Source organism: Budorcas taxicolor, chromosome 7 (genome assembly GCF_023091745.1).
Source record: "Budorcas taxicolor isolate Tak-1 chromosome 7, Takin1.1, whole genome shotgun sequence".
NCBI lineage: Eukaryota > Metazoa > Chordata > Mammalia > Artiodactyla > Bovidae > Budorcas > Budorcas taxicolor.
The window spans coordinates 49,346,692-49,367,474 of record NC_068916.1 but is presented as its reverse complement, the minus strand read 5'-3'; the positions used below and the strand labels follow the sequence as shown (position 1 = coordinate 49,367,474).

Sequence of the window (20,783 nt, the reverse complement as noted above, 5' to 3'; positions counted from 1 at the left end):
GAGGAACCAGAGATCAAATTGCCAACATCTGCTGGATCATGGAAAAAGCAAAACAGTTCCAGAAAAACATCTATTTCTGCTTTATTGACTATGCCAAAGCCTTTCACTGTGTGGATCACAATAAACTGTGGAAGATTCTGAGAGAGATGGGAATACCAGACCATCTGACCTGCCTCTTAAGAAATCTGTATGCAGGTCAGGAAGCAACAATTAGAACTGGACATGGAACAGACTGGTTCCAAATTGGGAAAGGAGTACATCAAGGCTGTATATTATCACCCTGCTTATTTAACTTATATGCAGAGTACATCATGAGAAACGCTGGACTGGAAGAAACACAGGCTGGAATCAAGATTGCCAGGAGAAATATCAATAACCTCAGATATGCAGATGATACCACCCTTATGGCAGAAAGTGAAGAGGAACTAAAAAGCCTCTTGATGAAAGTGAAAGTGGAGAGTGAAAGAGTTCCAGCTTAAAGCTCAGCATTCAGAAAACGAAGATCATGGCATCTGGTCCCATCACTTCATGGGAAATAGATGGGGAAACAGTGGAAACAGTGTCAGACTTTATTTTTGGGGGCTCCAAAATCACTGCAGATGGTGACTGCAGCCATGAAATTAAAAGATGCTTACTCCTTGGAAGAAAAGTTATGACCAACCTAGATAGCATATTCAAAAGCAGAGACATTACTTTGCCAACAAAGGTCTGTCTAGTCAAGGCTATGGTTTCTCCTGTGGTCATGTATGGATGTGAGAGTTGGACTGTGAAGAAGGCTGAGCACCGAAGAATTGATGCTTTTGAACTGTGGTGTTGGAGAAGACTCTTGAGAGTCCCTTGGACTGCAAGGAGATCCAACCAATCCATTCTGAAGGAGATCAGCCCTGGGATTTCTTTGGAAGGAATGATGCTAAAGCTGAAACTCCAGTACTTTGGCCACCTCATGCGAAGAGTTGACTCGTTGGAAAAGACTCTGATGCTGGGAGGGATTGGGGGCAGAAGGAGAAGGGGATGACGGAGGATGAGATGGCTGGATGGCATCACTGACTCGATGGACGTAAGTCTGAGTGAACTCTGGGAGTTGGTGATGGACAGGGAGGCCTGGCGTGCTGCGATTCATGGGGTCGCCAAGAGTCGGACACGACTGAGCGACTGAACTGAACTAAACTGATACACTCATCATAACACATCAGCAAAGTGAACTGACACAACCACCAGTGCCATCACAGTTCTGAGGCCAACCATCAAAGACCAAAAAGAGGGCACTGGCCCAACTCCTGGAAATCCTTGCCCTTTCCTAGGATGACAGAGGATGAGATGGTTATATGGCATCACAGACTCAATGGACATGAATTTGAGCAAGCTCTGGGAGTTGGTGATGGACAGGAAAGCCTGGCATGCTGTAGTCCATGGGGTCGCAAAGAGTCAGACACGACTGAGTGACTGAATTGAACTGAATTTCCCAAAATAGTTGGAATAATCCCCCCATTCATTGTTGTTGGTCAGTTGCTAAGTCATGTCCAACTCTTTAGGACCCCATGGCGTCACCACATGTGGGATCTTAGTTCCCCAACCAGGGACTGAACCTGTGCCCCCTGCAGGGGAAGTGCAGAGTCGTAAACACTGGACTGCCAAGGAAGTCCCCCATCAAGTCATCCTATTTAAATTGTAGCCTCTCTAGCCTCTCCACATATCAATCCTCTTTCCCTTTTTTATCTTCCTCATAGTTAAACTTGTTTTTCTATTATCTGCATCCCTTACAAGCCTCTGGAGGGCTGGAATTAGATGGTTTTGTGTACTGTTTAATCCTCAATGCCCACAACAATGGCTGGCACATATTAAATTTTCAATACACATTTGCTGAATAAGCGAATCCATGCCACATGGATAAACCACTTGGATTTCTTTATTTAAAAAACTAAGGACTCTTGAATGATTTATTAGAAGAAATTCCTCTTCTAAGTTTATCAAGCAGAAGCAAAGTAAGTAAATAGGTATTATTTGGTAAAAGCAAGGGACATGTCAAGGATTTTCAACAGTTACCCCTATTTTAAAGAAGGTTCACATTATCTCCTAATCTTACTTCCCCTTCTTTCTTAGGGGACTTAAATTACTCTAGCACTAAAGAGGAGTAACTGGTTAAGCAAATCTATAATACACAATGGCATCCTTCTGCTCACATCACTGGTTTCAAATGGAATTCAAGTTAGGAATAAGAACACAGTTCAGGGGGCAGCAGGTGAGACTGTTAATTTAAATTCTCTTAAGGACGAAGTCATGTATCATTTCACAACCTAAATAACTAATGGGATGGCAGAAACTTAGCACAGACTCTAAGAGCAACAAAGTTTAGGAAAATAAGAAAAAGATGCTGAAATATGTTTACCAATTCAGAGAAAGAGTGGAAGTTATGTATCACTAAGGAAACTGGGAAGGAGATGAAGAGAGGAGTTTGGGTACCTCCGGAAGTGAAAGAAGCGGCAGGCCACAGTGGAATCATCTTGTTCCTGTTCCTTAAACTTCCGATACCGCTCCAGGCGGCACTCACGGCACTTGTGCAGGTGAGGGGCTACATTGATGCATGACCCATCCTGTAGGAAGGGCTCTCCGGACTGCTTCAGCTTCTTTACTTTGCTCACATCTTTCAGCACTGACTGGCCCACTGTGAGAAGGCAGAGACAGAAATGGTTGGTCATAAAAGGTTTAAAAGAGATGCAAAAACATAATTCTCCTGAGGACAGACATTGTCCTGACCTGAGTCACTCCTCCTTGCACTGGATGGGCATGAGCCCATCAGGTCCATCCTTGGCAGAAAAGGGGCAGAGGAAACAAAGAGGCTTCAACTGGGAAATAAAAACCATGGAGAATTTGTGGGAAGTACCCCATGACAATGAAACAACTCTGAGTATGGGTGAGGAAAACTCAAGAAGGCAGAAGGTAGCTTCTTGCCACCAGCCCCTCAGGATATGACTGTTCTACTAATCAAGAACTCTTGGGGCTTCTATGGGAAACCAAATCCTAATGAGAATGGTGACTTGCCATTTTCTTAGACACTTGTCTTTACACAATTTCAGGCGATAACCTTACTCCACAGGAGTTAACGGCTTTTGAAAGAGATTTAAAACCATAAATATGTGACAGACAGGAGCAAACTGAGGAGCGGTTCTCTTGCTTCATCAACTCTACTAAAGGCTGCTATGTGAGAATAAAGACTAGCACTGAGTAACTCCCCTAAGTTCATTAAAGGGGAAGGACGAAAGGCAGGAGAAATATACTAAGGGAGGAAAGAGTTCCTGACCAAAATTAACAGACTATCAAGACTTTGTGGGATTATCATTAACAGGACAGATATCCCTCTTACAGAGCTGGTTTAGATCAACCCTAAGTTGAACCAGATGATCTGATGAGGGATCCCTACTGCACCCTTTGGACTATGTAATTCTATGAGATTATAGGACTTTCCATCAAAAAGAGGGCCTCTGCTGCCCAAGAGCACAGCAAGCATTTGAAGCAAGTGCCAGAGCCAGGCCCATGGATAATCTCAGCAGGATCACCTTTCAAGGGAGCAGTCCGAGGCCGGCCCTTGGGGGCCTGCTTCCCTTTGCCTTTTCCCAGCAACAGCTCAGCACTGCGTTCCCCATTGGGGCCCAGCTTCCCCATCAGGTGTTCTGGAATCCCCTTCAGGCCGGTCTTGGCTTGGAGCTGCTCCTCAGAGTCGCTTAAATCTGACAGGTCACTATTGGTACTGGAGTCTGAGTCCTGTCTGCAAGCCAAGCTTCGCTCATCCAGTGAGAACCTTTTCACAGCTTCAAAAGGAGCTTTGTTCTCCTGTGAAAAATCTGCTGGGGAGGACAGAAAGCTGCCTGAGTGCCTGCCAAAGACGTTACTGAAGGTTTTAAGGAGAGGATTGTCCTGCTGCCCAGGCCCCACAGTTGGCCTCTCCTCTGTGGGGCTAGAGGAGAGAGTAGGCATCTCAATGGGCTGGGTGAGGCCGCTGGTGGGTGAACTGGAGCGGCCATTCCCCATGGCAGAGAGGCTTGGGCCCCCAGTGGTAAGAGCTGAGCCCAGAACACCAGACACCAGTTTGGAGGAGTCAGTTGTGATGAAGAGGGTTTTCTTCTTTGCTAAAGATGCTGAATCTGTAGAGGAGTGAGACTCGGGCCAGCTGGGTGCTGCCTTGGAGGTGACAGTGGTAGCAGAGGAAGAGCTACCTGATGCCGGAGATGCAAAGCTGCTGAAAGGGCTATGTTCAACTTTCTCCACAAATGCCAAGAAAGGGTTAGAAGGCTCTTCTCGGGACAGTTTAGGGGGCTGTAAAAATAGATTTTCATGACTGTCTGGGGTGCGGGCATGTAGGAGGCTCCGTGGGAAGGCTGGCGTGAGGGTGGGCATGGACTCTGCAGGCACTTTCCGATCCACAGAGCTGCCAGCCTTAGAGCCTGATTTAGTGTCTGCTCCAAGAGTGGATCTTCCTTTACAGAGGCTCTCAAGGCTTTGTTTAAATGAGTCTCGACTGGAGGAATCATCAGCCAAATTCTCTGAAACGGTAGTGAAGTAGTTACTGGTGGGTAAAGTTTGGGACATGCATTGAAAAAACAAGTTTTTGGAGAGATCAGAGTCTTTCTGAGACTCTGGTGCTGGGCTACAGCCAAAAGAGAAGCCCAAAGGTTTGTTCTCTGTGGCAAGAACTCCATTGGACTGGCTCCTTCCACTTGCAAAAGTCAAAGCTTGTGATGAACCCGGGAGAGATGCTCCAAATCCAGAAGAGGCCAGGACAGAATTCCTTGAATTCTGAAAAGAAGATAGCCAGAGTTAGTGATGTTGGCTTCCTTGACAATCTTTTGATACCTTCTTGGACCTAGGCCAACATTTCTTATGGGTCAATCAATTTTTCTCCCCTACAATTCCGGGAAAACTGCTCTTATAACTGTTACTTCACCAGGAAAGAAAACTGCCACAGACAACACAGAGGGGTCTTTAGCAAGGTGAGACGGAGATGGCAGGATGAAATGATACCCTTGGTTGTTAGCCAACTGACTGTCAAAGCACCAGGAGGCTGTGTAGGCTTCTAAGTTATCTACTTAGGAATGAAGACTCTATCAGGGAACTGAAGAAAAGGGTTCCCGAATGTAAATGAGCTTTTAGTCTGAAATAGAGTGAAATATTACTAGTGACCCTATAATATTAATCTACCTCAAAGACCTTAGGGGCTATGGTTAAAGTTTTGGTTGATTTAAGTCATTGCAAATCGCCCACTCTTACAAAAGTGACTTCAGCCCTATGAAAAGCTCATCGTACATTAAGGAAAAAAATCTTTGTCGAAAATTGCTAAGATGGACTCAAATCAACTTAAAAGCTGAATTATCTGTTTTTCTTAAAGTTAGACCTAAAGGTGCTAAATTTAAGAGGCATACCAGTTACTGAACACTTCTGTTATCATTAGGATTTAACAAGTCTCCAAAGCGGAAAACTGTAGATACTGATAATACCCACCAACAAAAGCACTCAGCGTAACAAACTGGAGAATCAAAAAAAAAATCGCTTTTTTATACCTTAAAAATGCTAACTTCCGCATTTAGATAAACAAGGATGTGTATATAAAAGGGGTTAGAATCACTTTCATATAGTATATCACATACTCATATACAGAGAAATATCCATAGGTAGGTACAAGTACTTACATAACACTTATATTCACTTTAAAGTATTAGAAATAAAAATTATTTCATGACTGCTTAATAGATACGGAGTTTCTCTTGGAGAAGAAGAAAATTTCTTTATGTAGTAGTGATGCATAACATTGTGAATATATAAATGCCATGATACTGTACACCGCAAATTGTATAAATGGTAAATTTTATGCATTAACTTAATTTTTAGAAATGTAACATATACCAGATAAATGAAAGGGTGGTATTAAAAAAAAGCGAGATAGGGGGAGAGTTTCTTCAACTATGTAAGAGGAGTCTACATTAGGACTTTCTCTGAGGGTGGCAAAGAGGCATGAGAACCAGGCAGGCCTTTTAATGGCTTGCCTCCAGGTGACATCAGCTACAGAGACCAGTTCAGGGCATTTCAATAACTTAGTTCATTCTCCTTTTTTCTTTTCCTTCCCACTAACCAAAAACCACTGACTTAAAACTCCTCCAAAGAAAAAGAAGAGAATAGACAGACACAGCACTGACGCTATGCTGTTGTTTCACTGGCTGGGTCTGCCCAGGTCCCTTGACACCTGTGTGACTGCAAGGAATGAGCATAAGGATCTCTGGTTTCACTACTAAAGTTACCCTCTAAAAATAAACACACATATGGACTTCCCTGGTGGCTGAGTGGTAAAGAATCCGCCTGCCAGTGCAGGAGACATGGCTTCCATCTCTAATCCAGGAGGATCCCACATGGCCGTGGAGCAACTAAGCCTGTGCATCACAACAACTGAGCCTGTACTCTAGACCCCAGGAGCAGAAACTACTGAGCCCATGTGCCTCAACTACTGAAGTCTGAGCATCTAGAACCCATACTCTGCAACCAGAGAAGTCACCACAGTAAGAAGCCCTTGCACTGCAACTAAAGGAAAAGACAGGGCAGCAATGAAGACCCAGCACAGCCAAAAATATTAAATAATAAACAAAATTATATAAAAAATACACACATGAATGAAAAATAATTGGATGCTCTTTCATTTTCCTATAACTGATTAAATTTCAAATCTTTTTCTTCTAAGAAAATGATGACAAACTGATTTCAACACAATTTTTAGGGCAGGAAGTTTCCTGGGGGGCTGTGCCCCTGGTTCATGATGGAAATATCCATTTCTGTACTTTTAAATCATATCCCAAGAGAATACCTAGGCTAACCCACTAGTAAAGTTACTGATACAGTCACAGAAATTTCTCAGACCTGTTTGGAAAATGCCCTCTGAATCCGCACTTCATCTATTCAGCTTTGCTACTCCAAGAACAACAGTATTCAGTGGATCTCTTCGTGAAGCATGTAATATTTGCTCTGTTTTGTAATCCCCATTTACATCTATTCTGCCTTTGACATGGACTTAATTTTAATCAATTTGGGCAATATGATGACTTAAACAGAGGAGAAATCCACATAAGATCTCCACCTAGTTCTCTTGGGAATGCTGGTAAACTAACAGAGGACAAATCGTGAAGAGTGTAAACTTTGCATTTACAGGCCTTCTCTTCTGCCTTGGCACTTCACTTCCCTCCCCATCCCTGCACACTAGAGATTAACAAACTGGATCTTCTACGAAGGGAAGAAGTCAGATGAAATGTATATGCCATGTTTTATATGACACTGTTATAAAACAATTCCATTTTAGGACGTGAGCTCCTTCAAATAGCATTTCAATTCTGTTTATAATATACAGTACTTAGCACACAGTAGTTTCTTATACATAATTTATAAAAGTCATTTAGTATTTTATTTTTATTTCATATTCCAGTTTGAATTAATAGCCAATTTGGAAAGAAAATATGACCCGCATCATTAATCATACTTTGGTGACCAAAATAAGAGCCAAAAGACTGTAAGAACTGATTTGATACTGTTTCAAATTTGACTGGGGAGCCAACTTGATGTTAACTTTATTTAATAAACGTTGCATTTCAGCAACAATATATGTATATCAGATAAAGAACCTAGCAAGCTGGATACTACCACAATTAATTCCATCAAAATTTCCAGGTAAGGCTTAAAAGATTAAGTTAAGAGGGGAAAAAAAAAAACCTTCTATGGTCATATCAAAGTGGCCCAGCCTCAAAGGAAAATATAGAAAATGATGAACTGAAAATGTGTTGGTAATAGTAGCTTTCACATAGCCCTAATTATAGTGTTCACTGTTTCCAACACTATAATTCATTAACCTTGCCTCTCAAAGGCCTGGTGGAGGCTAAACCACTACACGAACTAAATAGATAACTGAGTTTAAAAGATTCCCCATTGGATCTATTTTAATGACACATTAAATTGGATTGTATAATCAAGTTTTGATTAGCCCAACTGTTCAGGTGACTTTTAAGAGCTGAGAAAGTTTTAAGAATATACACATTTCTCCAATAAGCAGTGAAGGACTACCCACAGAATACAATTTAAACACATCTCAGAAATACTCCTTCCCTATGGCATCTGAGATGCTTTTTAATGTGCTAAGAACAAAGTAGGGTGAAAGTGTGAACCCACATCTTGCAAATCTGCCCCTGAAACAACTCACCTCTCCTGGGGCCTGCGACCAGCTGCCTTTCTGTTTTTCCGGCCCAGTCCCTGTTGCAAGGCCAGTGTCTGAGATCCTCACCGTGGTTGGGGTGGAGCTGGCGGTAGTGACCACAGCTGCTGAAGCCACCATACACTGGCCAACTTGTTCCAGTGTTTTTCCTGCCTCTTTATTTTCGGCTCCACCCACCTCTGGGGCCAAAGGTGTCTGACCTGTGGCTGTAGAATACGGAGTGAAAGGCAGAGGTGTGTCCCCACCCACAGGCTCATCCTGCACCACCAGAGTCCTGCCGTTTTCTTTGGTGTAAGTGGCAAAGCGAATGTTGCGGTTAATCTGGGGGACAAATGTAGTCGGTGGCTGCTTGGTTCTCTGATCCAGCCCTGGCTCTCCACTGGCATTCCCACCTTTCCAGGGCCCTCGGCTTGCCTCGCCTCCATCGCTCCCATTACTGTCTACTTCACCCCTGTCTCCTTTCAATTTCTTTGATGCAGGGTCACACCCAGAGTCCGAAGCACTTTTCCTCCTCCGGCCATCTTTCCCCTCTATGCTCTCTCTCTTCTTCTTTCCTTTGGAAGATTTTACTGCTTTTAACGTACCCCCCTACAAAACAAAATTCAAAAAAGATTTATTACAAGGGACTTTCCATCCTGTGAAAACCATAAACCATTAGCTCTTTCCCATCTCTAGAAGCAGACAATCAAAGCTGGGACAGATTGCCAAATTCCAATGCCAGCTCTAAGACATACCCTTTGTTAAAAAGCTCCAATCTTCCTGTGATTCAATTTACACACACATTTTCAAGGTAATAGTTACTAGAGGTTAACTCACTTTGCAAAACTTCCCTTAAATGAAATGTACTCCTTTCTTAAATGGACTTTTTTCAGGATTTTAAAAATTTATGGAATATCTTTTATAAAATGGACTGATGAAGCTAGTCTGGGAACTTATTTGCCCCTTAGTGAAAAAAAAATCTGCTTTATTTTATATTTATCTCCTTGTTTGATAGAAACTGGCAAGTATTGAAATATAAAATCTCCTCTATCCAGCAGTCACTAAAAACTGGTGACAACTTAACAATAGGAAAAGGAACATTTATGAGTCTGTGACCAGAGGAAAAGTGAGCCCAACAGAGACAGGTTTGAGTTGCTGTTATGGACACTATAAAGAACACAAATAATTTCTAGGTCTTATTTCAAAGCATTAGATACAAACAGGGGGGAAAACTAAAAAGGCAGGCTACCATAACCAAAAACTCAAATCTCTTAGCTCTTTTAGTAATTTCATCCTATCTCAGGAAATCTTAAAATTTAGCCTTATTTGAAAGGTGAAGTGAAGAAGTGAAGTCGCTCCAGCATGTCCGACTCTGTGACCCCATGGACTGTAGCCTATCAGGCTCCTCCGTCTATGGGATTTTACAGGCAAGAGTGCCGGAGTGGATTGCCATTTCCTTCTCTAGGGGATCTTCCCGAGCCAGGAATCAAACCCGGGTCTCCCACATTGCAGGCAGACGCTTTACCGTCTGAGCCACTAGGGAAGATTTGCAAGGTCAGTAACCTTAAAAGACACAGAATTAAAAGGGGACAATTCCTATCTCTGAGTGAAAACTCTTTCCCTGAGAAGGACAAGAGGACAGGGGCTTGGGACACAGTTAACACTCTCTCAGGCAACTTATACCTGGAAATTCTTAGATTGATATCCTATTATTTCTTTTTAGCTGCATTTAGCTAACTTTCAGATAGTTTCATTTAGATAATGTGCTGGGGTGGCAATAAGCTAGTGACATAGTTATGTGGCTGTTGTTATTTACCAGCTTGATTAACCGATTCTTGATTAATCTTGATTAATCTACCCTTGAATACATATAGATTCTTTGTAAAGATCTGTATCTTTGCTGTAATCAATCATTATTATACCTCTTATAACTGAATTTTTTTCAAATTTTTCATTTCTTCTTGCCAGTTTTCTCTTCATTTTTTTCTGCCTTCCTTTTTTCCCCCTTAATTTCCTTCTGAAAACCTTAACCAAAGCTCAAGATTTACTTTTTTCTCCCATACTTTTGGTAATATTAATCTAAGTTCCTAAATCTTTCATTTAAGAACTGTTTCTGTTTGTTAAGAATTATTTTCATTTGATCAGTTAAAAATCTTTTTACCCCTTCTTCAACCTCTATCATCACTCAGTCTTCAGTGCTGTGAAATATTTAAGTACGATCACTGAAATCTCTCCTTTCTTGCTCATTCTTTCCAAGGAAATGAGGTGACCATGGATCTCTAAGAAGCGTTACTGTGAAACTTGGCAGATCTGTCAATAATTGTATTTTGCTAGCCAAGACGACAGTCACATCATGGCAAAGCTAAAAAGAGAAGAATCAATGTCTGTTGCTGAAAACCAAAGATCTCACCTGTAACTCCTTCAGCCAACTTACAGAGCCTGGCTCACAGCAATTTCCCTGAGCAACAACGTATATGTATGTCCTACTTATGGTGAGCTACTCACATGTGAGTAGATTAGAACACTGAGACCAGTACTCTCTAGCTATATATGGCACAATCTAAATGTACCTAGCATATAATAGGTGCTTAAAGAACAAATGAAATTAGGAAGGAAATAAAAAAGGGACCCAATACAGCATCAAAGTAACAAGTGTTTTTCAGCCATGTAAACACAGTCAAAAGACTTATCCTATTTGTAATAATATAATATGTAGTAAAGAACTATTAAATTTTACCCTGATTCTTCTTTTCCTACCCTAATCTTGTTTTATCAAGCCAAAATGACTGGATAGAGAAGAGGAAGAATTGTATACCCAGCAGGAGCAGCCAAGAGAGCAATACAAACACAGGTGCTAAGAAAACTATGAAGAATATATGGACAGATGGCTGTCCAAGTCAATGTCCTACTGAAGGAAATTCATACAGGATTCCTTAATTGGTTCAGGCACTGATTTATAATATGTCTTTTGATGGGTTACGATAATTCTGAATGAACCAAGAGTCGGTCTGATTCACAGAAACTATGGAGTAATCCACTGTGTGCTGAGCACTGAACTAGGCACTAGTTTAGTTTGAACTCTTCTTGGGATACGAAATTTCAGATTTCCTTGGAGCTCACTACCACCTGATGGAAAGAAAAAGAGGATGTAGTTTCTTCTCCATTTCTTATTACTGGGTAGGTCATGAATATTACTACTACTTATTATAGCTTTGTCTATTGCACCTTTTAAATATACCTGTCCTAAAAAAATGTAAGAAAAAAGTAGGCCATTTTAGAACAGTTAGGCAACATAGCCATGATGAAAAGGGTTTGCTCAGACTAGGTCTCTTTCTCAACATTACCCTCCCTCAACTAGACAAGACTGTGGTGAGAGCAAGAAATGTACAGTGGTCAGAGCTTGAAACCCAAAGCTATTAACATGGATAACACACACATAATGAAGTCTATGTAACAAGATAATGCAAGCTCATGAGTCTGCTCAGAGACTCACTCCATTACTGTACCTCGCTCTGAGGCGCCGAGTTATCCACGAGCATCACATGGATCAATCTGGGATCTACGGACTTGATCTCACCACTCTACAGAAGGAGGGGGATAGAAATTAGAAAAAAGAAGAAAGATTTAATGCCTGCCCACCAAAGACATAATTATGTAATTTTTCTTATGTAATCTATGCAATTTTCTCTATTTATTTCTACTTCCCTGCTAGAATGAAAGCTCCATGAATAGGGATCTCTATTATTTAATTCACTGCTGGAATAACAACATTTGAAACAAGGTCTAAAATATGGTAAGCACTCAAATATTTGTTAAATGAATGAATGAAAAAATTGAGTTCAATGCCCAAGTGTCTCTTTTAGGGCTACTAATTTCAAATTCTGCATCTCTAAAACCTTCCTATTCTGTAATCAAAAAAAAAAAGAACTTCCCTGGTGGCTCAGTGGTGAAGAATCCACCTGCCAATGCAGGAGACATGGGTTTTATCCCTGGTCCAGGAAGATCCTATATGCTGTGGTAACTAAGTCTGTAAGCTACAACTGCTGAGCCTGTGCTCTAGAGGCCAGGAGCCACAACTACTGAGCCCATGTGCTTAAATTATTGAAGCCCTGCCAGTGTCAGAGCCAGAGCTCTGCAACAAGAGAAGCCACCACAATGAGAAGACTGCATACTGCAATCAGATAGTAGCCCAAAGACCCTGCAGCCACGAAGACCCAGAATAGCCAAACTAAATACAAACAAATAATAAAATATAAAAGAAAAAAGAAACCTTCAGAAAAAAAGCTAAAGGTTTCGGCAGGGGCCTATTTGACAGATACTGTCAGATTTAATGTGTACATCCTTTGACCTGGCAATTACACACTTGGGAATTTATTTCAATAAATAAATAATGTGAAAAATGTATAATGATATATGCTCAAGGATAGTCACTGAGGCATTATTTGTATTAGTAAAATACTGGAAATGATTTTTAAATGTCCATCAATTTTAAATTAAATTAGCTATACTACATCAATTCAGTGGATAGTATGCATCTGATTTTAAAGGATGAAGTAGATTTCTATATATATTTATAGAGAATGATGCTAAAAAGTTAAAAACATAAATCAAAGAACTATGTGTATCATATGATCCCATTGTTAGTACAGTATGATTTATGCAGTTCTTACCTAAATAGACAGTATAAAAATATCATATACACACATAGAGAGAAGGTATTTGGAAGCATACGGAATATATACCAAACTGTTAATGGTGGTTACCACTGTCAGGAGTAATATTTGCCTATGAGAAGGGATGGCTTTCACTAGCTATTTTATATATATGCGTATCACTTGAAATTTATAAATGAAGATTGAATAATTTAATAAATTAAATAAAGAAATGACTAAAATCATTATGCTCATATTACATGTGACTGTAGAGGGCAAGTCTGAAACCAATTCAAAGGTGTTATAAATACATATGTGTTTGCCTCAAAATACTCTTGTTTTTGATAGATAATTCTCCAGGTAGTTATAGATGCTATGTTTTTTCTAATTATTTCCTTAGAAAACAATTCATTTTATCAGCATGTAGGGGAGAGTGGCATAAGTATTATAGAAGCAAATGCTAACTGATTAGATTTTTAAATAATAAACATTATAAATATGATAAAATAAGAATAGCACTTCACATCTGTATACTGTTCTATAGATTTCAAAGCACTTTTGAATACATCATCTCAGTTCCCAAAACACATACTGTGAGGCCAAGGGTGGTTACCTAATTACCTCTAATTTACAGATGAGAACACTGAGGTTGAAAAAGTAGAACAACCTTTCTCAAGGTGATAGAATCAAAAGTGATAAAGCCAGAGATGGAACCCAGCTCTTCTCACATGTAATGAAGTGCTCCCTTTCTCCATGGCACCCTTGGTAAGGGGATGGATGGACCTCAGACAAAATAACACAGAGCCTCACCTCAGTTACAGACACCTCCATAAGACGGGTGATGGAGTCTTGATGGCTTACAACACCACAGAGCCAACTTTCTTCTCCCTCTGGCTGGTATACTTTGACCCTGTGACCCTGAACACTGTAGGGACCTAAAGAAGAGATCAGTCAGTACTGATTATTTTTGGCTAAGCTGTATTTCATGACTGTTCCTTAAAAAACAGAAACAGAAAGAAGACTTATTGGCACTTTTAATCCTCTTGTATGGAGTTGAATAAATGAGCAATTTCAGATTTACTATACACAGCAGTTTAAAAATAAAACATAGCTTTTCCCAGTGATTTTGGTAAATTTTATTTGGAGATTTCCTAAAATATCCTAGGTTCTGACACCTTATCTCAATATTTCAATTCTAGAAGTAATACAGGAAAGAGAAAGGCAACTTACAAGTCAAAAACTATAGATAATATGAAAATCCACTCAGATCTATCTGACATATACATAAAAAAAGTAGGCCAATAAGTTGAATGTACTATTTTGTTATGTTAGCATAGGAATGATACATAACCATTTGCCCTTTGCTATCTTACTTTCAGTACAGTAGGTGGAGAATTCAATACATGAGGTTTGCAGCCTCTGCTCTAATAACAATCTGAACAAATATAGCACCTGTCTTCCTAAGAACATAGAGTTTCAAAGATATTACTTTATCAGCAGGTAATATTACCTTACAATTTCAGCTGGCCCTCCAAGAACAAGAGTTTCTCTCTCCTACATATCTTATACATTTGAGACCATATAGTTAAATCACTGCTTATTTTAATTATCTTTCAGAGCTATAATTAAGCTTAATTTTTCTATACACATTCATATATATCTCTACATCTTATCCTGTCCCTTGATTTCCTTCTCACTGCTATCTATTTTTCCTCACTTTCTTTCCTCTCTCATATCTTTCCTTGATTATTAAACATCATTTCACACTGATACTTCCCTTCTCCAAAGAGGCCAGTTTTCCTACTTTTACCTATTTAGATTTAGTTTGACAAAAGAGAACTAAGAGCCCTACTTCACTGAAAATCATTATTATCATGAGGTCAGGAAGGACAAAGAGCAAATGTACAACATGAAGGGAAGGATAAATGAAGCCAGAGTCTCCCCTTTGTGTAGAATCTTGGGCAAAATCTGTATGTAAAATGAAAAAGTTAATAAATCTCTTTTGTTTTCATTCTCAAAAGTTAACATGCTCTTAATGTGAATGAGTCTGTGGACACCTTCCTTTATGAACATACCTTACACTCTAAGTTGTTATTTGTTGGTGTTAACAGTCTTTGGTCTGCTGAACCTTACAAGACAGTATGCTCAACAAGGGCAGAGATTTTCTAGCTTGTGGTTATATCCCCAGTACCTTAACACTGTGTCGACTGCAAGGTTAGTCCTTAATAAATATTTAAGAAATAAAGACATTTTTAAAAAGACAAAATTGCATATTATGAAAGATAATACAAAAAGGAAATTGGTTTGAGGGAGATCCTATTTTTCCAATCCATTCTAGAGATCCAGCTAACTGTTACCTGTGACACTACCCACAAAAAGAAGATAAGCACAGATGTTTAAGAGTTGCATGGTGTTTTCACCATTCTATCACTTTCAACATTGGCCATACACCCGATTCAGAATTTAAGGACAGAAGACAATCTATTCTTACCTCGGCTGAATATCTCTTGTAGCTTTTGGTCACTGATCAAAGCATTAACTGTGTCTCTCAGAGCAGCATGTTCCAAAAGAATCTGGTTTTGGCTATCTGTTCCCATCTAGTAAAGATAAAAAAAAGAAAAAACTGAATACTGAAATAAAGAGCAATAATATCTAACCAGAAGAGAAAAGGTATACTCCTGAGGAGCTCTACATCAGCATATATCAAAATGTTCCAAAGAACCCTAGTCTGACTATAAGATGCTCTACAAAAGTTAAAGATGCTACGATCATTTAGGTTTAGGAAATATTATACCTCCCTTGAACAAGGTGGGAAGAGGGCAGGACATCAACTGCTTCCCCAGCCCATCCAGTCAAAAATCTGTGTATGTTTGACTCATCCAAAACTTAACTCCTAATAGCTTACTGTTGATTGGAAGCCTTACTGATACATAAATAGTTGACTGACATATATTGTGTATATCATACATATTTTTCTGTATTCTTATAAAGTAAGCAAGAGAAAATATTAAGATCTTGAGGAAGAGAAAATACATTTACAGTACTATGCTATATTTATTGATACCCTATGTTCATGACGTCTGTTTACAAGATGAATTATCTGTCAGTGCACTACATCGAGACTGCCTTATTCAGGGCTTCCCTGGTAGCTCAGTGGTAAAGAATCTACCTGCCAATGCAGGAGACATGGGTTCGGCCCTTGATCTGGAAATATCCTACATGTCACCACAACGATTGAGCCTGTGCTCTAGAGCCTGTGGTCTGCAACTACTGAGGCCTGGGGGCCCTGGAGCCCATGCTCCGCAACAAGAGAAGCCACCACAATGAGAAGCCTGCACACAGCAACTAGAGAGTAGCCCCCACTTGCTGCAATTAAAGAAAAGCCTGTACAGCAGCGAAGACCCAGCATAGCCGGAAGAAAAAAAAGACTGCCTTATATAAAACAAAGCACTACAGATGTTAAAAGTATTACTAACACTAGACATCTAAATGAAAAGACAGTGAAAAAAGTTCATATTAATTTACAGGTACTATATTTATTGACAAAAATCCATACACTAAGTGGACCGATGTAGTTAAAACCTGTGTTGTTCAAGGGACAACAGCATACTGTATCTTTCTACACACAACAGTACGTCTAAAGGCTCTGAGAAGACATGCAGAAAAAAACATGTTTAGGTAAATGTTCTTCATACTTATTTGACCATAAAACATTTTATTCCCTGTAAATCTTGTTATTTTGATACTTATCCACAATGCACTGAGTGCCTATTCATACAAGCACTAGGATTACAAAGATGAATAAAACAAGACTGATGAGAGGGAGTGAGGCCCAATGAGTCAGGAAGACATTTCAACAACAAAGAAATCATCATTAATATTTCACAAAACACAGTTTAGTAAACATTGCTCTTGGCTGCCTCAATAAGACAGCAAAACTCTTGGAAGTCTCTAAATTTTAATGTTCAGACAATAACTCTTATGAGAAATAAATATTATCATCCATAAATTCTGAAACTCTAACTCAGATACTAGCTTGTTTAAACTACTAACCTATCCCTTTTTTGTAAATAAAAATATACCTAAGCTCTTCAATATTTAATGTTGGTTGGAACCAGCCCAAATTCCCAGCCTCCCTGCCACTGGCAAAGGTATAGGCCCTTCTCAGACAAGTTACAGAAGCAACCATCTCTGGGAAGTCAGTACTTCTGAGGAACTGTGGTCTTAAGTGTGAAGTGGTTTCAGGGTGAGGTGGGGGTGTGTAGGGGAGAAAAGAACCCTCAGTCACCAAATGTACTTTTCAAGGGAGCAAAGAAACTTTAAAAGCCACATGGATTTTAAAAAAAAAAGGCACATGGAATTACTGGGAGAAAGTACTTGCTTCAACATTAAAAGAGAAGAAGAAACACTCTATTTATAATCAACAGAGAAATTAGCAGGGAGAGAAATAAATTCAGGACCAGACCAACTGATAAGTACCTGGAACAAATGCAACCCATTAGCATCTGACAGGAAACGAAGCTCTCGATCCAGAAGGTACTCAACCGGAACCACAGAACCCAAACCGAGTTTATCTACCAGGGGAGTGAAAGTCTGTGAAATACAATGACAAGAAATAGATTAGTACTTGGTAGAGAAAATAAATAACAATTAAACTGAATATCTAATTGCAGAGAAAATATCCATTATTAACATATATCTTTCACCTCAGTAAATACAGATAAGCTAAAGCATAAGTTCTGAGAGTCATTCCTAACCCACCATCTGCCCTCAAATAATCATATGAAGCAAACTAGAGCATAAAGGCAGCTCAATAGCCTTATTAACAGCTAAAAAGGATAAGAAGAATAAGAAATTCCTCATTCTCTTTTGCAATCTAACTAATCTTGTCAGGCTTCAAGAGGGTTACATTACAGTAAGCTCTCAGAAAAAAGAGTTACACCATTATCATCTCTAGAACTCTTGAAACCTTTGTGAGATTTCTAAAATGATGAGTGATATAAAAATGCATGGGTAAATTCATATTTAGTGTTTCATAAATAATCTGCCTACAAAAGTCACCCAGGGACCAAGATCAATTTGAGCTGCTTCTAAAAGTTCAACTGGAAAGTGGCCTTAAAAACAAATGAAAAGAGCTCAGTAAGTGATGATATGTATAATCAATGGGTTAAAAATGTTTGTTTTGAGCATTATTTAATTTGGTTAGTCATAGGAGAACTAGATTTTTGCCTTGTGAGAGTCTGAGCTAAGAAGTAGTACACAAAGTGTCTATGCTTCTAACTTATCCAACTAATAAATGGGTGATTTAAAATGCTAAAAACAAAAAACTCATCATAAATAGTTTGATTTAAAAATGGGCATATCACCTGAATAGATATTTTTCCAAAAACAGACAAATGGGCAACAGGTACATGAAAAGGGGCTCAACCTCACTAAATTCAGGGAAATGCAGATCGAAACCACAATGAGTAATCACCTCACACCTAAAAATGAAAGACAAAGAGGAGGGGACCCTTGCACCATCAGTGGGGATATGAAAAGACAAACACACCAAGTACTGGAGAGGACATAGAGAGGGGGACCCTTGCACCATGAGTGGAATGTAAACTGGCACAGCCACTACGGAGAACAGTACAGAGGTTCCTCAAAAAAATTAAAAACAGAAACTACCATGTGATTCAACATCCTACTTCTGAGTATTTATCCAAAAGAAATGAAATCACTATCTTCAAGAGATATCTGCATCCTCATGTTCACTGCAGCAATATTTACAATAGCCAAGACAAGGAAATGACCTAAGTGTCCAGTGATGAATGAATGGATAAAGAAAATGTGGTGCACACACACACACATAAATATTATACACAAACAAATATTGTTCAGCCATAAAAAAGGAGGAAATTCTGCCACTTACAACAACACAGCTGAATCTCCAGGGCACTATGCTAAGTCAAATAAGTCAGACAGAGAAAGACAGATATGGTATGATTTCAATTACATGTGGAATATAAAACAACTGAACTCATAGACACAGAATATATCGGTGGCTGCCAGGGGTAGGAGGAGTGTGGGAAATGGGTAAAAGTGGTCAAAGGGTATAAGCTACAGTAATAAGAAGAGTAGATTCTGAGGATCTAACATACAGCACGGGGACTATAGTTAAAATGCTGTATTGTATACTTGAAAGTTGCTAAGAGAGCAAATCTTAAAAGTTCTTACCATGTATGTGTTGTGAGAAGCAAATTAGATAATATGTAGGAAGGTACTCTATAAAACAATGAGATTATTATACTTTATTGAGATTTTTAGAATGTTCTTGTTCTGCAAAGCTAAAAAAGAAAAGTTCTTACCACACACACAAAAATGTAACTATGTGAGACATAGAACTTTTAACCTTACTGTAATTATTTTTTCACTATAAATATAAAATCATCACATGTACACAGACTTATACAATGTTATATGTCAATTCTATCTCACTAAAGCTGGAAAAAAAAGTTTCTATGGGAAAAAACAGACTTTAAGAATTACATTGTTTCATAATATTATTATGAGAAAAGAAAGGTAAAAAATTATTTAGAAACAAAGTATCAAATATTACTTAATATAAAACATTTCAGAAGGCATAGGAGAAGAGATCTCTCCCAATTTTTGCTTTAGTAACTTCAGAATAAAAGCCTGTTAAGAACAAAGCATTAGAGTCTGGGGAATTCTAAAGAGTTCAGCTATTGCATAAATACCATGTTGAATAGGAATAAAGCCCAAATATGCTTCTAGCCAATAAAAGTCACTCACCAGGGCTGGCCACTGTGCAATTGAGACTCGAGTGCCCTGGATAAGGACTGGGTCCTTCCGAGGTGCCCATACTAGAGACCCTTCCAGCAAAAGTACAATAACTTCTTCAGCGTGAACTTTAACCCAGGAGTGCTGCTTCCAGTTACAGCCATCAAATTCTACAAAAATCTGGAAAAAGAGACAAAAAGTCATCTTAAGGTTACATTGGAAAAATCCCACACTATAATATAAAAACAAACACAAACTTCCTGTTTTGAAAACTTTTAACTTGTTTTTAACTTCTTTTAATGGATTTCAATAAAAACCAATCTTACTTCAGAGCCAGGAAGTTGGTCTCATCCTCACTCTGAGAAGAGGCTACAGAGTTAAGGGGGCATTAGTTATTTACAGTTATTAATTTCTAGCCATGATCCTACTGAGATTTATAACTCTTAGTTTCCAATTTACATCTAAGTACACTAACTGGGGGCTTACTATGTATAAGGCCCCTATGCTAGGTTCAGGAATACAGAAAGGAATCTAGAACACTGGTCTCCAGGAGCTCATAGTCTAATAGGTAGAAAGACAAATTTTTTACACTTCTATTGTGAACTTTTAAAATTAATAAAGGCTAGAGTACTTATAGCCCACTTCAAAGAATTTTAGTTGGCTTTTGGGAAAGATGCAAGAAAATGATAAAATATAAATTTGCAAATCAGGACTAAGCAAACTACAACAGGAAGTCACTATTAGAGTATAAAAAGAGGGAAAACTTATGAAGAGAATAAGGATCTATACAGCTCTATGACTGAGGGATATATGATGAATGATGGATTACTGATTTGGCTCTGAGCTTCCTAAAGGCCAATCTGAAAATGGAGAGGTCAGTTGCATTGTCTTCACTGTCTAAAAGGAGAACACAAAGCAATGTCTCATGGAAGCAACACTTTCCCAACCACTTGGCTCTACAAGAAATTTCTCCTATCATACTTCCAAAGGTAACAATGTAGGGCAATTAAATTCATTACACAAAGTTCTAGGTTTATTACTTGTAATATGCTAAGTAAGTTTCACATCTACTTAAAAAAAAAAATCATGGGAAAATAAGGCTCAAAAGGGGAAGCATGATTTTTACAGAGAAA

At 39.0% G+C, this 20,783-nt stretch overlaps 1 protein-coding gene across 1 annotated transcript in view; it reads right to left on the bottom strand.

Annotated features, from left to right (window-relative positions):
* KDM3B (lysine demethylase 3B) overlaps nucleotides 1-20,783 on the bottom strand; it is a 58,632-nt gene that overhangs the window by 26,665 nt on the left and 11,184 nt on the right. The window contains exons 2-9 of the mRNA XM_052643084.1: nucleotides 19,663-19,830; nucleotides 17,347-17,460; nucleotides 15,359-15,464; nucleotides 13,678-13,802; nucleotides 11,722-11,796; nucleotides 8,225-8,824; nucleotides 3,555-4,791; nucleotides 2,461-2,662 (exon numbers count right to left, since the gene is read on the bottom strand). Coding sequence (XP_052499044.1) covers nucleotides 2,461-2,662; nucleotides 3,555-4,791; nucleotides 8,225-8,824; nucleotides 11,722-11,796; nucleotides 13,678-13,802; nucleotides 15,359-15,464; nucleotides 17,347-17,460; nucleotides 19,663-19,830 — 2,627 coding nt within the window. The remainder of the gene's footprint in view (nucleotides 1-2,460; nucleotides 2,663-3,554; nucleotides 4,792-8,224; nucleotides 8,825-11,721; nucleotides 11,797-13,677; nucleotides 13,803-15,358; nucleotides 15,465-17,346; nucleotides 17,461-19,662; nucleotides 19,831-20,783) is intronic.